At 60.1% G+C, this 11,923-nt stretch overlaps 1 protein-coding gene across 2 annotated transcripts; it reads left to right on the forward strand.

Moving 5' to 3' along the window:
- The first annotated feature begins 4,496 nt into the window (after window positions 1-4,496).
- Window positions 4,497-6,235, forward strand: NKX2-2 (NK2 homeobox 2). 2 transcript variants are annotated; one of them, XM_068524701.1, is made up of 2 exons: window positions 4,497-4,755; window positions 5,673-6,235. In XM_068524701.1, the coding sequence occupies exons 1-2, from the start codon at window positions 4,497-4,499 to the stop codon at window positions 6,233-6,235; spliced, it is 822 nt and encodes a 273-aa protein (XP_068380802.1). The 2 variants fall into 2 exon arrangements, with proteins under 2 accessions (XP_068380802.1, XP_068380803.1); XM_068524702.1 differs by lacking the exon at window positions 4,497-4,755 and adding an exon at window positions 5,389-5,437.
- The last annotated feature ends 5,688 nt before the right edge of the window (window positions 6,236-11,923 follow it).

The raw sequence follows: 11,923 nt of genomic DNA on the forward strand, positions 1-11,923 counted from the left end.
CCTCCGCAACGCCGGCGGCAGAGCCCAGAGCCCAAACCCAAACAAACACGATGGAACCCAGGACATTGTCCTCTCCTGGCTGCAAGATGTAACCCGGGAAGAAGCTACTGAAGAATCCGGAGCTGGGGAGCCGTTCACATCCAAGCAGAGCTGAACTGGTGCCAGAGGACACGGATATGTTCAGAGCCGATAGGGTGGGGATAGCGGGGACATTAATAAGGACTCTGGAGGGGCCAGGGGCGTGGGGCGGGGCACTCTCGACCTGCTGGGTGTGCGGAATCTCGCCGAGCAGGAGACCCCTGGCTCGAAAAGACCAGGCTGTGGTGCTCCCAGCGAGACCTCTTAGGGAGCCCTCCGGATGCAATCACCTGTTTAATTTGTGTGTAAATGTTCATTTGGTGCCTGGCCCCGCTCTTCGGGTCGCGTGAGGTCTGGGAGACCCTGGAGCGCGCTTTGGGCACCGGACCTGTCCCCAGCCGCCAGCTGGTCCCCCGCCGGCCTCCCGGCGTCCGCAGGCCACTCCTGGGGGACTTGCATTTTATGATCTTCCTCTAACAAGCCGAGTTTCTCCCCTTCAATTACGGGCCTCCCGGTGGTCTCCCTGCGCCTTTTCAATTGCAAATGTCAGCGCTTTGGAAGCGGACTCGGGAACGGCACCAGCGACGGAGCGCTGGGCAAAATGGATTCGCGAGGTCCCAGGAGGGAGACACTGAGCACAGCGCATCGGGCTCCGCAGGGCGCTGAGCGTGGCTGCGGGAGGCCAGGCTGAGGCTCCCTCGGGCTCCCTCCCTGCTCCGCAGCCCCAAGGTCAGGGGCAGGATAAACTAGCAGGGGTGAGGGTGGAGGAGGGAGCAGAGACCCAGAACACGGCCTGTGCGGGCGGGGGAGTGTGGCCCCGCAAGTGCTCCAGCAAGGAAGGGGCCCCTGCGACCTGTGGTATGGGAGAACTCAGGCCCGTCGAGGCCGAGGGGCCTGCGCTGGGCGGAGCCCCGCCTCAGTGAACTGGGCCGGGGCCTCCTTCTCAGGGCGCGGTTGTCAGCGCTCCCGCTCCAGGATCAATTCCCAGGAGGCTGGATCCCCCTGTAGGAAAACAGTTGTCTCCCAGGTGCTCTGCCCGACGTGCAGGCTCTCAGGGGCCGGGGAGGGGACATGACCCACTGCGGCAGTGCTGATGAGATGCTGGGAGAAAGGCCACTATGGGGGAAGGGAGAAGTTGGGAGTGAAGTGGAACTAGGTGGTTCCAAGACGAGGAACTGCGCAGGCTCCGTGGAGGGGTCTGGGGGCACCCCTCCCAAAGATGGATACGCAAAAGAGACACCTTGCCAAAGGGGACATTCCTCACCCAACCCAAGAATTGGCCTGGCCCAACCAGACTCATTTCTGGCCCTTCCTAGAGCCTACCCTGGTCCCCGAGAGACACCCCTCCCTTGGGACAGAGGAATAAGAAGAGGAGTGACCAGGATGATTTTTTCTGCAAAGCTTGGGTTGAGGAAATTTTCCTCGCCAGTTATTTATTTGAGTAACAATGGCTGGGGTAGGCCCGACAGCCCCTGTTTCCAAACTCTGGGCCTCTTTGACTCCTGGAAACCCAACTTCCCTCCTCCGACTGGACGGGGCAGAGAGCTCCCGAGTGAGAGGGGGGAGGGAGAGGCAAGGCGGATGGAGGCTGGGAAAGGCAGACTGGAAAGAGAAAGGGGAAAAAAGCACGAAAAGTAATGGGTTCAAGGAACATGATTCAAACCAGTTTCTAATTCTTGCGGGGGGGAAGGGGGGGAAGGAAGGAAGGGAAGGAAGGGGGAAGGAAGGGGGAGGAACGGGGGAAGGAAGGGGGGAAGGAAGGGGGAAAGGGCGGAAGGAGGGGGAGAAAGGAGAAAAGGAAAAGTAGGAGAAAGAGAGGAATGGGGAGCGTCGACATGAAGGGGTTTCCTTAATATTGTGGACGGATTCAGAAATGAATGAAGAGATAGTCCATTGAAAAGGGTTGAATGCCATGACAACTAGGAACAACCTTAGATTTATTCCAAACAGTTAGGACACATTGAAAGAGAGCGTCAATCATGTATTATTTCTCCACTGAAATAAATGCAAAAACCGAGCCGGGACAAAGGCTTCCAACGGGAGCGGGACATTTGTCTACATTTCGCTCATTGTCCGCAGCTTAGCAATCGGTTTGTATTTGTGTTTGCCCGGGTCCGACCACCCAGGACGCGCCGACGAGGGGCTCCCTCTAACCTGGGCCATTGTCACCCACGTCACATACTGGGGGCGAGGCAGCGAGGGCTGCAGAAAGCCGCCGAGCGGCTCGGGGAGAGGCGCCCTCGCCGGGCGCTGGTAACTCGGGGGCGGCCGGGGCGCTGCGAGCGGGGAGTACGGGCGCCCGCGCTGCACTCGCCGGCGTGGAGGCGGCCCCAGCGGAGGGCTTGGGGGTGGGCAGACCCCGACCCCCGCCGCGGCCTTCTCCGTCCCTCCCCGCCCCCCGGCCAAGCACCGTCCTGATGCTCCTCTGGGGCGGATGAGCATCAGGTAGCAAACCTCCCTCGCGCAAAAAAAAAAAAAAAAAAAAAACTGGAAGGAGGGGCGGGAAGTGCGGCCTGGATTTTTCCTCGCCGGCGCCGAGGAGGAGGTGCCGTCCTGGGAAAGTGCAGTTCCCAGGCCGGCCCGGGGCTGGGACCCGCACACAAACCTCACGCAAGCTGGGAGCCTGGAGCGTGTCCTCAGAACTCGCCCCTGGTGCGTCCGAAAGGACTCCCTGGGGAGAAGAAAACTCCGGAGAGAACTCAGCAGCACCTCCCGCCCTGCGACCCCCTTCCCCGCGGTTTTCGGGGTCCTCACCCCGGCTGGAGACAGCGCCCCCGCCCCTCCCCCCTCCCCTCTACCCCTGCCCACTCCCCCCCCCCCCCCCCCGCTCTGCCACCGCTGGAGGCTGGAAAGGGAGGCATAATAGGGGGCAGGAAGGGCGCGGGGCCGCCTGCCCTTCCCTCCACCCGGAGAGCGCGGCCCGCGGGGCCCGGAGGCGGTGGGGCCGGGCTGATCGCGGCCCGAGGGAGACTTCCCCACCCCCACCGCCCCTCCCCGGGCGCCCGCAAAGCAGAAAGTGAACTGCGCGGTCCTGCTCAGCAGCACAGAGCTGGGGGGAGGGGGGGGAGGGGGAGGGGAGGGGGAGGCGAGGAGAAGGAAATAAATGTCTTTAGCAAATAAAGGGTGTCGGGGCGGGGGAGGTGGTGTCGCTTGGTGGTGGCTCCGGCCGGCCCCGAGCCGATTCCTCTCCTGGGTTTCGGGCTCTTTCGGCGTTTAACTAGAATCAATTACTTGCCTTGTCATTTCTAGTACTCATCCTTAAGCCTCAACCAAAATATTGACCTAGGAGGCTTACAGAAGTTGGGCTCTTGCCATTTGAACCGGATCTTGTTTAGGGAACGGCCAGCGATGGGAAGGAGAGATTTCCGCGGCTCAGCCTGCGCCCCCTCCCCCTTTTCCAAAGGCGCCACAAATCGCCAATTTTCCGGCTTGCTGGGGGCAGGCGCGCGGGGGCAGGGAGGTAGGAACCAGTGAATGTTAAGGAGGATTCTCTTTTTCCTCTCCTCCTCCGGGTTTCTGTTTTTGTTTTCTTTCCTCCTCCCCCGCTTTTTTTTAAAGATGCAATTTGTTAAAACTGCCCTTTCAAGTGTGTGGACTCGCGAGCGACGCGGTGGTCCTTTGTATGTAAATACTGGGTAAAAAAGGCTCGCCCCGTCTTTGCAATTAATTGACACGTTACACCTCTCATCTTGCTCTAGAGGGCCGTTGGCTGGGAGCACGGAGCTCCCCAAAACCCACAATTTCACATCTGCAAATACAGTCTTCATCCACTTGACTTCCAAGACCCGCCCACACGTGTCCATCCTTTGCGTTTTAATGTCTCCCTCCCCCTTTTTTTCCACCCTTCTCTTGCTCCCCCTCCCTCCCTCCCTCTCTCTCTCTCCCTCCCCCCTCTTTCCCTCCCCCCTTTCCCTCCCCCTCCCTCTATCTTTCCCTCCCTCTCTTTCTCCCCCTCTTCCCCCCCTCTCCCCAGGTTCGTGAGTGGAGCCCAGCCTTATATGGACTGATCGCTCGGGCAATGGCCCATTTTTTCCTCGCCACCAGCCGCCACCGCGCGCTGAGCGGCCGCCGGAGCCGGAGCTGACGCCGCCTTGGCACCCCTCCTGGAGTTACAAACTCGGGCCCGGCCCGCAGCGCTGGCGCGCAGGCCGCCCGGCTCCCCGCGTCCATTTCCGCGTGGTTGCAGAGAAGACACAGGCAACGCCTTGGGCTTTTTCTTTCTCTCTTTCTTTCTTTTTCTCCCCTTTCCCAGAGTTTCTTTCTTTCTCTTAAACATAATAATCTCAATAATTAAAGCCCATCCCCCCTCCCCTCCCCCAACCCCTCTCCCCATACCCCCTCCCCCGCCCCTACTGAGAGCGCAACGAATTGACCAAGTGAAGCTACAACTTTGCGGCATAAATTGCGGGGTCCCGGCCATGTCGCTGACCAACACAAAGACGGGGTTTTCGGTCAAGGACATCTTGGACCTGCCGGACACCAACGATGAGGAGGGCTCGGTGGCCGAAGGGCCGGAGGAGGAGAGCGAGGGGCCGGAGCCCGCCAAGAGGGCCGGGCCGCTGGGGCAGGGCGCCCTGGACACGGTGCAGAGCCTGCCCCTGAAGAACCCCTTCTACGACAGCAGCGACAACCCGTACACGCGCTGGCTGGCCAGCACCGAGGGCCTCCAGTACTCCCGTAAGTAGCGAAACTTGGCCGCCGCGGCTGTGGCCGCCTCTGTTACTGTGGCCGCAGCCCGGGCCGCACGCCGGGGGGTGGGGTGGGGGAGAAAAGGGATGGAGCCTTGTGAGCCAGATCCCTCACCCTACGCCCCCAGAAAGATGCCTAACGCTTGTTTGGGGTGCCCTACCTCTTCCCTCTTCGTCAGACCCCCCTAGTCCGGGAAGGAGACTTGGTCTCATATTTTTTCCAAAGAGAGAAATTAGGAGGAAGGAGGGGAGGGGAATACCTCCCAAGGGCTGGTTACAGACGTCAACCAGAACTGACGGCTCCGGCCGGAGCCCCCCTCCCCCATTCCGACAGCCGGGAAGGACTGGCCTGGAGCACTGGAGCGAGCCAGCCTGCCTCGGGGTACGGGGAGAGGGTGGCCCGGGTATAAATAGCTCACCCTGCCCCCTGCACTTCATAGAGGACGCTTTGTGCGGTGCGGAGGGTGTCCAGAAAGTCGGAAAGCAGAAACGAAAGCCCCCAAAACCTGCCTTAAATGGCCGAGCCGATCAATGCCGGGATTGTGGGTTTTTCCTCTTAAAAATCTGCCCACGTCTCTCCGGAGAGGAAACTGCTTAAGGGGGCCGGAGCCCTTAACCCGCGATGATCTCCTCCGCGCGCCACTCCCCCCCAAAATACGCACCCACACTGGGCGAACCCCTAGAAAGGAGAGCACCGAGCCCCTACTCCTGCCGCTTCTTCTCTTTCCCCGGGGCGGACACCGACGATTTCGTCAGGCGTGGAGCAGGGCGGGGGTCAGGGCGAAGGCAGCGGGGCCTGGCTGCGGGGCGCACAGGCCCGAGGGCGCACGGAGGATCCGGGGCGCGCGGGGTCGGGCCCGGCCGCGCGCGGCCTCCAGGCTCCTGATGGGCTTTTCTTTCCCCCAGTGCATGGGCTGGCAGCCGGCGCGGCGCCCCAGGACTCGAGTTCTAAGTCCCCGGAGCCCTCGGCCGACGAGTCACCGGACAATGACAAGGAGACCCCCGGCGGCGGAGGGGACGCCGGCAAGAAGCGGAAGCGGCGGGTGCTCTTCTCCAAGGCGCAGACCTACGAGCTGGAGCGGCGCTTCCGGCAGCAGCGGTACCTGTCGGCGCCAGAGCGCGAACACCTGGCCAGCCTCATCCGCCTCACGCCCACGCAGGTCAAGATCTGGTTCCAGAACCACCGCTACAAGATGAAGCGCGCCCGGGCAGAGAAAGGTATGGAGGTGACGCCCCTGCCCTCGCCGCGCCGGGTGGCCGTGCCCGTTTTGGTCAGGGACGGCAAACCGTGCCACGCGCTCAAAGCCCAGGACCTGGCAGCTGCCACCTTCCAGGCGGGCATCCCCTTTTCGGCCTACAGCGCGCAGTCTCTGCAACACATGCAGTACAACGCCCAGTACAGCTCGGCCGGCACCCCCCAGTACCCGACAGCACACCCCCTGGTCCAGGCCCAGCAGTGGACTTGGTGAGCGTCGCCCCTCCGAGACTCTCGGCCCCAGGCCCAGGCCCCACCCCAGCGGCGGAGGCGAGGAGGACTCGGCCCTTACAGTGGTTATTATATTATAATTATTATTATGGAGTCGAGTTGACTCTCGGCTCTGCCGGGGAGGCGCCAGGAGTTTGCCTGCACCTCCTTGGAGAGGCAGATTCCACCCCCCAGGCTCCGCCTCATCCCTCTCTCCGTTTGAACCTTTGGAGACGGCTGAACCATAAGCCGTGTTTACAGAATGTTTGCGCAGCTTCGCTTCTCTGCCTCTCCCCGGGGACCGAATGGTCCCAGAGTTAACGTCCTCACCTGAGAAGGAGAAAAAGATCCCCCCGCCCCGCTTTTGTGAATTTTGTAAAATATGTTTGTGTGAGTAGCGATATTGTCAGCCGTCTTCTTCTGAAGCAAGTGGAGAACACTTTAAAAATATAGAGGATTTTTTTTCTCCATTTTTTTTAAAATAAGAAAATGCTAAATATTTATGGCCATGTAAACGTTCTGACAACTGGTGGCAGATTTCGCTTTTCGTTGTAAATATCGGTGGTGATTGTTGCCAAAATGACCTTCAGGAAGGGCCTGTACCCCTCAGGGCCCAACTCCTTTCTTTGTGGTTTGTCTTGGTTTGCTTATATTTGGTTACCCCTGCTTTCTTCTTTTCTTTTTTTATTTTGTTCAGTGCAAACATTTCTCAAATATTAAAAAGGAAAAATGTGTAGGCGAGCGAGAAGCCCCCTGCCCCATCCTCCGGGTCCTGAACCCCGGAACTTGGAGCTCAGCGGTTCCGTGCGGTTCCCCAAGAGCGCCGGGCGCTGAAAGCTTTCAATTTTTTTAAATAAGAATTTTAATAAAAATCCTGTGTTTAAAAAAACCAAGCCCGGCCCTCCCGTTTGTCTTACTTTGTCGCCCTGCGCCGGGCAGGAGGTCTCGGGCAAGGAGCCGGGCCAGGCCGCTGGCCGCGCTCTCCCCCGCGCATCCCTTGGGGGCCGGAGCACCCGGGGCGCTGGGGAGGCTTCCGGAACAGGCCTCTCCCGGGCGGGCGGGCCAGGCCCCGCGCTTTGGACCCCGGGCCCGCGCGGGAGCGCTGGGCCTCGGGCCTGCGAGCGGCTGACCCGCCGCCCGGGGTCGCTCGGCCTCTCCCAGCCGGTCTCCCGGCCTCACGCGCGGTCTGCATCCGGGCGGCAGCGCCCTGGCGCGGGAGGAAGAGTGACTTTGGAAAACGCAAAGGCGAGAAGAGCAAGCCCCCCTCGCTCGCCCAAATCTACGAGTGGCTCCTTCAGCCTGAGGAGCTGTTGAAGCCACTACACTCGATGACTTTCATTTTGTTGCATTTGATTTACCTCGTGCTAAGAAGGGGAGGGGGGCGCTGAGGTTGAGACTGGTCGGCTTCTCCCCCCACCCCTTTGCAAATCGGCGGCCGGGAGGCGGCCTAGACCTGGGCGCGGGGGCCGGGGGCGCGTTTCGGGGCGCTCCGAGCTTTGGCTACAAGGAGGGACGCGGGGACCCGGGCGCGGGAGACTACGGGGTGGGTGGAGGTGCTTCGGCCTCCCTGGGTTCCTCGGCCGGGGAGAGCCAGGGAGCGGGAGTCAGAGGCGATCCCTGCTAACCGAGCCTTTCTTCCATCCCCACTCTTTCCGAGTTTCCCGCCTCTGTCCCTGGACTGTGTGCCGCGCCTCGTCCCCTCCTAGCATCTGGCTGTGCGCGGTCCCCCAGGCCAGCTCTCTGGCGTGAAGCTGGGCGAATTGCTCGCTAGAAAGTAGTGGTCTGGGGGTGGAGTAGTGCGTCCCGGCCTCCTGGGCTGCGGTAAGGGGAGCGGGAAGTGACCACACCGCCCTCGTTCGCCCCGGGGAGGGCGGACGGTCCTTCCCTGCTAGAGATCTGATCCCATACCACCCTTGCCTCAGGGAGAGCTCCCCGGAGGACGCCGGCGCATACTTGCCCGCGCCGGGGAGCGTCTCAGAGGGCCCCGCGGACTTGGGGGTAGGGGCGCCTGTCTCCTCTATCTCGCGGATTTCCGAAAATACCCGGGGCTCTGCAGCTCAGACCGAGCTCGGAGACGCCTCGGGATTGAAAGTCGGCCCCATTCGGAAACTGTATCTCTGGTTTTCTCTCGAGCTCCACCTTCATGGCTGGGGGCGGGGGCGAGGAGGCCGAGCAAAGGGAGCGGTCCCAGCTGACTTTCTCGCTACCTCTAGCTGATGATCAGATTTAATTCAATATCTAAAGCAAACATGATTATCCGTGTGACCAAATCTGCGCGTCAATAGCACTCAGCGCCACACGCCCGGGGCCGTGATTACACGTTACTCCCGCGTTGCGCAGCCGCCCCTGGATAATTGAGGGCGCTGGAGTCTTTCTAATATCCTCCTAAATGTCCTTTCATATCTCCAGGTTCGACTGGGTTTTTCCAGGTTTTCCTAAATGCGGGAAAGTCTACCTTTGTTCCCCACACTAGCTTGGAAACGTTTGGGGTTTTATTTCTTGCTCTTTTCAAAGGCCAGGAGAATTCTCCCCAAATCGTGTGTCTGCAATAGCCGAATGCCCGACTTGCCCTGATACCAATCACTCAACATTCCTCTTGTAACTGCCCTCTACCCCCATCCGTCAGCAGGGAGGTGAGAGTTCCGAGCCTCTTGGAGTGGGGTTGTCACTAGGCCTGAGGCACAGCCCCAAGACTTGGTTGATTTTGACTGCTCCAGGACCCAAAACTTCCGGGGGCCAAAAATGATCGTAGGAGCGTCCGCCCGGCCTCCAGAGAGGCAGGAGGCAGCTTGGAAGGGCCAAATTCTCGCAGGCATCCACGTGTGCTCGTTGAGGGCGCGTTTGGGGTAGTGGCTAGGCCTACCGGCCTGCAGTCTGGGTGTGCGCGCCGGAGGCTGGGAGCCGGGGAGGTGGGCCCGACGCCCGCCTCTCTCTATCCTCGGGTCCCCATGGAGTCAATAAAAGCGCCCGCGGAGGCTGTGTGGCCCTAACCCCAGCGCCCTGGGAGCGCACCCGGCGCGGGGTCCGCTTCGGCAGTCTATCTTCGCCCAATCTACAGCGGGCCGCACAAAACGGCACAATGGGAGAGCTGGGAGCCAGGGATGTTAGAGGCGTGCATATTAAAAAGGGACAGAGAAAGGATCGCAGGGGACAGAGAGAGGGGAAGAGGGAGAAGGGGCCCACCCTCCGCCCCCCTCCGCCCCCCTCCGCCCCGCACCATTCAGCGCGCTTATCGCGGGCAGTGAATCCCGGAGTCAGGCAGAAGTCTCCTTGGGGTTTTGTTGGGCCTGTCACTGGGTCCCTTTGTCATCCGCGGGCTCCATGCTGGATTCCATATGGCCAGCTGGGCCGAGGGAGCGCGAGGAGGGAACCGCACAAAACCCAAATTGTGTCCGGCTTTCAAACCCTGTATTGTTGTCTGTGAAAGGAAGACGCATTAAAAATTCGTGCTATATCTATTGGGGAGGAGGCTGGAGGAGGGGAAAACAGCCACCCCTGTCTTTGATGGCTTCAGAGGGCTCTTGCCCCGCCTAGGCCCCGTGACACTCTGAGAGCTGGAGATCTCTCTTTCTCTTTCTGTCTCTGTCTCTGCTTCTGTCTCTTTACCAAATACTGGCTCTAAGCTGGGGCTCGGGTCTGCGAACGTCGGCGTTCAGGGTCGGGGCTCCTTGCGCGCACTTCGCTGTTCCTGCGCGCGCAGCTGGCGGCTAGGCCTCTCCTGTCTGTCTGGGAGCCCGGAGTAGAGGCCATCGGACCATGCCGGGCTCAGGAGGATACCGAGGTGCCCAGGGCCTGGGGGAAGCTCAGAGGCCGCGGGCTTCGCGGCTCCAGGGTAGATGAAAATCCAGGTCCCTTGTTCCCGCACCGGATGCGTCTCGACGCCCGGGCGCGCGAAGCCAGCCCTCCCCGCACTGCAGGAGCGGCTCAGGGACGCCGCGAGACCGCTCAGTCCGAGGCCCAGCTCGATTTCCGCCGCAGTCGGTTCTGAGGCCGCTTTCATCCAGCCGGACCCCTCGGTTACCAACCCCCTGTCATTCGAAATATGCGCGGGATCCCTCTGGCGCCTCGGTGCCTCGACGGGAAACCGGTTCAGAAACTTCTTTCACCACCAGCACCCCTGTGTTGGAGGAGAGAAGGACTTCCTCTTTAATTCTCAATGTCTCCTGCATCGTTTCGTTTGCAAAACAGGGAGAGGGCGGAACTTCCAAGGAATCTGCCCGGTTTTGCCTCACCTAAGCAAAGTTAGAGTGGTGGCCAGAGATCCTTTGGGTCATCCTCTCTCCCAAGAGCCGGGTCAGAAACTCCCATAAGCATCCCTCAAACAAAAAGAACAAATAACGTGTTAGACAAAAAGAGTTCTTGTTGAGGCTGGGTGCCGTGGACATAGAAATAGAACCCATCAAGGGCCAGGTGGAAATTCCAGCTCATCCAAAACTTGGGCACCCCCTTTTTTTCTATTTTCTACAACTGCTGTCATGTTCAGTAGAATCAGCTAACTTGATAAGGGTAGGATCCCCCCATCTCCACGCTCCCCACCCCAGCCAAGGAAATAACGTTTTTTCCTTACCTATTGACTGTTGGGCTTAGTTGAGACCTGGTGTGGATTTCTCCAGCCTTTTCAAGAGCCTGGTCATTGAAAAGCTAATCCAATATTTACCGAGCATAAGGACAGTTCTCAGACGTATTTATTAAGGCCCAACAGTAAGTGATTACTTGGCCTGAAGACAAAGGCTACGGGAGGGGGTGTCGGGGCCACGAGATCCAGACCGGGTGGGGTCTCCCGGCCCAGAACTCAGAAACCAGGCGCCAGCTTGTGAGATGCCGAGGTTCCCCTCCCGTTCTTAGGTGGCGTGTGGATTAGATATTGTATTGGCCGGTATTTCAGGAAATATGTACTTGTGGCTTCCTGAGAGGCCGGGCGCAATGACACTCTAAACTGTGTCGATATATCATCTTTTATCCAGGATCTGCAAATAAACCCCTGATCCCCCAGCGCATTATAGCCGCCGCTATCTCTCCAAGGAAGCGATCTGAGTTTTATTGCCTTCACCAACGCCCCAATTCCTTCTCTCTCTCTCTCTCTCTCTCTCTCTCTCACACACACACACACACACACACACACACACACACACTTTCCTCTCCCATCCATCCTGTCTGGTTTTTAAAGACTTTTTTTTTTTTTCTTCCTCCCGGGGCATCATTATTAATGAAGAGGCGAATAGGCCTCGGCGCCGCCACCCGAGCAAATCGAGAAATGCAGGCTCGCCGGCCGCCCGCCAGCGCAGGGAACCCGCAGACACTCGCGTGGCCCGCGCGCTGTCGCCGCCAGGAGGCGCCCCAGCCCCGTGCCCCAGCTCCGCGGCGCGCCCAGCCTCGCCCCCTGGGAGAGCGCAGGGAGGCAGCTGCGCTCGCTAGGTCCCCGACCGCATTTCCACCGACGCGCGGCCCGGCCCGGTGAGGAGTCGGCAGCTCCGAACCAGGATTAGAGTGTGCAAGTCAGACGGCGGCAGGCACGGCAGGTACACGGGTGGCTTGTAAAGCGCGCGTCGATTGGGCCACCTGCATTAGCGGACACTCGTTTCCTCTATTGTAATTTCTCCTCCAGCCTTCACCCGCCAAGTACGTGCCACCTCCCGTCCCCGCCCCAGCTTTATCACATTTCGGCACAAACAACAGCAAACTGGTCCTGCTG

Source organism: Eschrichtius robustus, chromosome 16, assembly GCF_028021215.1.
Source record: "Eschrichtius robustus isolate mEscRob2 chromosome 16, mEscRob2.pri, whole genome shotgun sequence".
NCBI classification, from domain to species: domain Eukaryota; kingdom Metazoa; phylum Chordata; class Mammalia; order Artiodactyla; family Eschrichtiidae; genus Eschrichtius; species Eschrichtius robustus.

Coding starts and splice junctions, on each gene's coding strand:
- NKX2-2 (XM_068524701.1), top strand. CDS start 4,497: ATGTCGCTGACCAACACAAAGACGGGGTTTTCGGTCAAGGACATCTTG. Junction 4,756..5,672: donor CGAGGGCCTCCAGTACTCCC/GTAAGTAGCGAA, acceptor TCTTTCCCCCAG/TGCATGGGCTGGCAGCCGGC.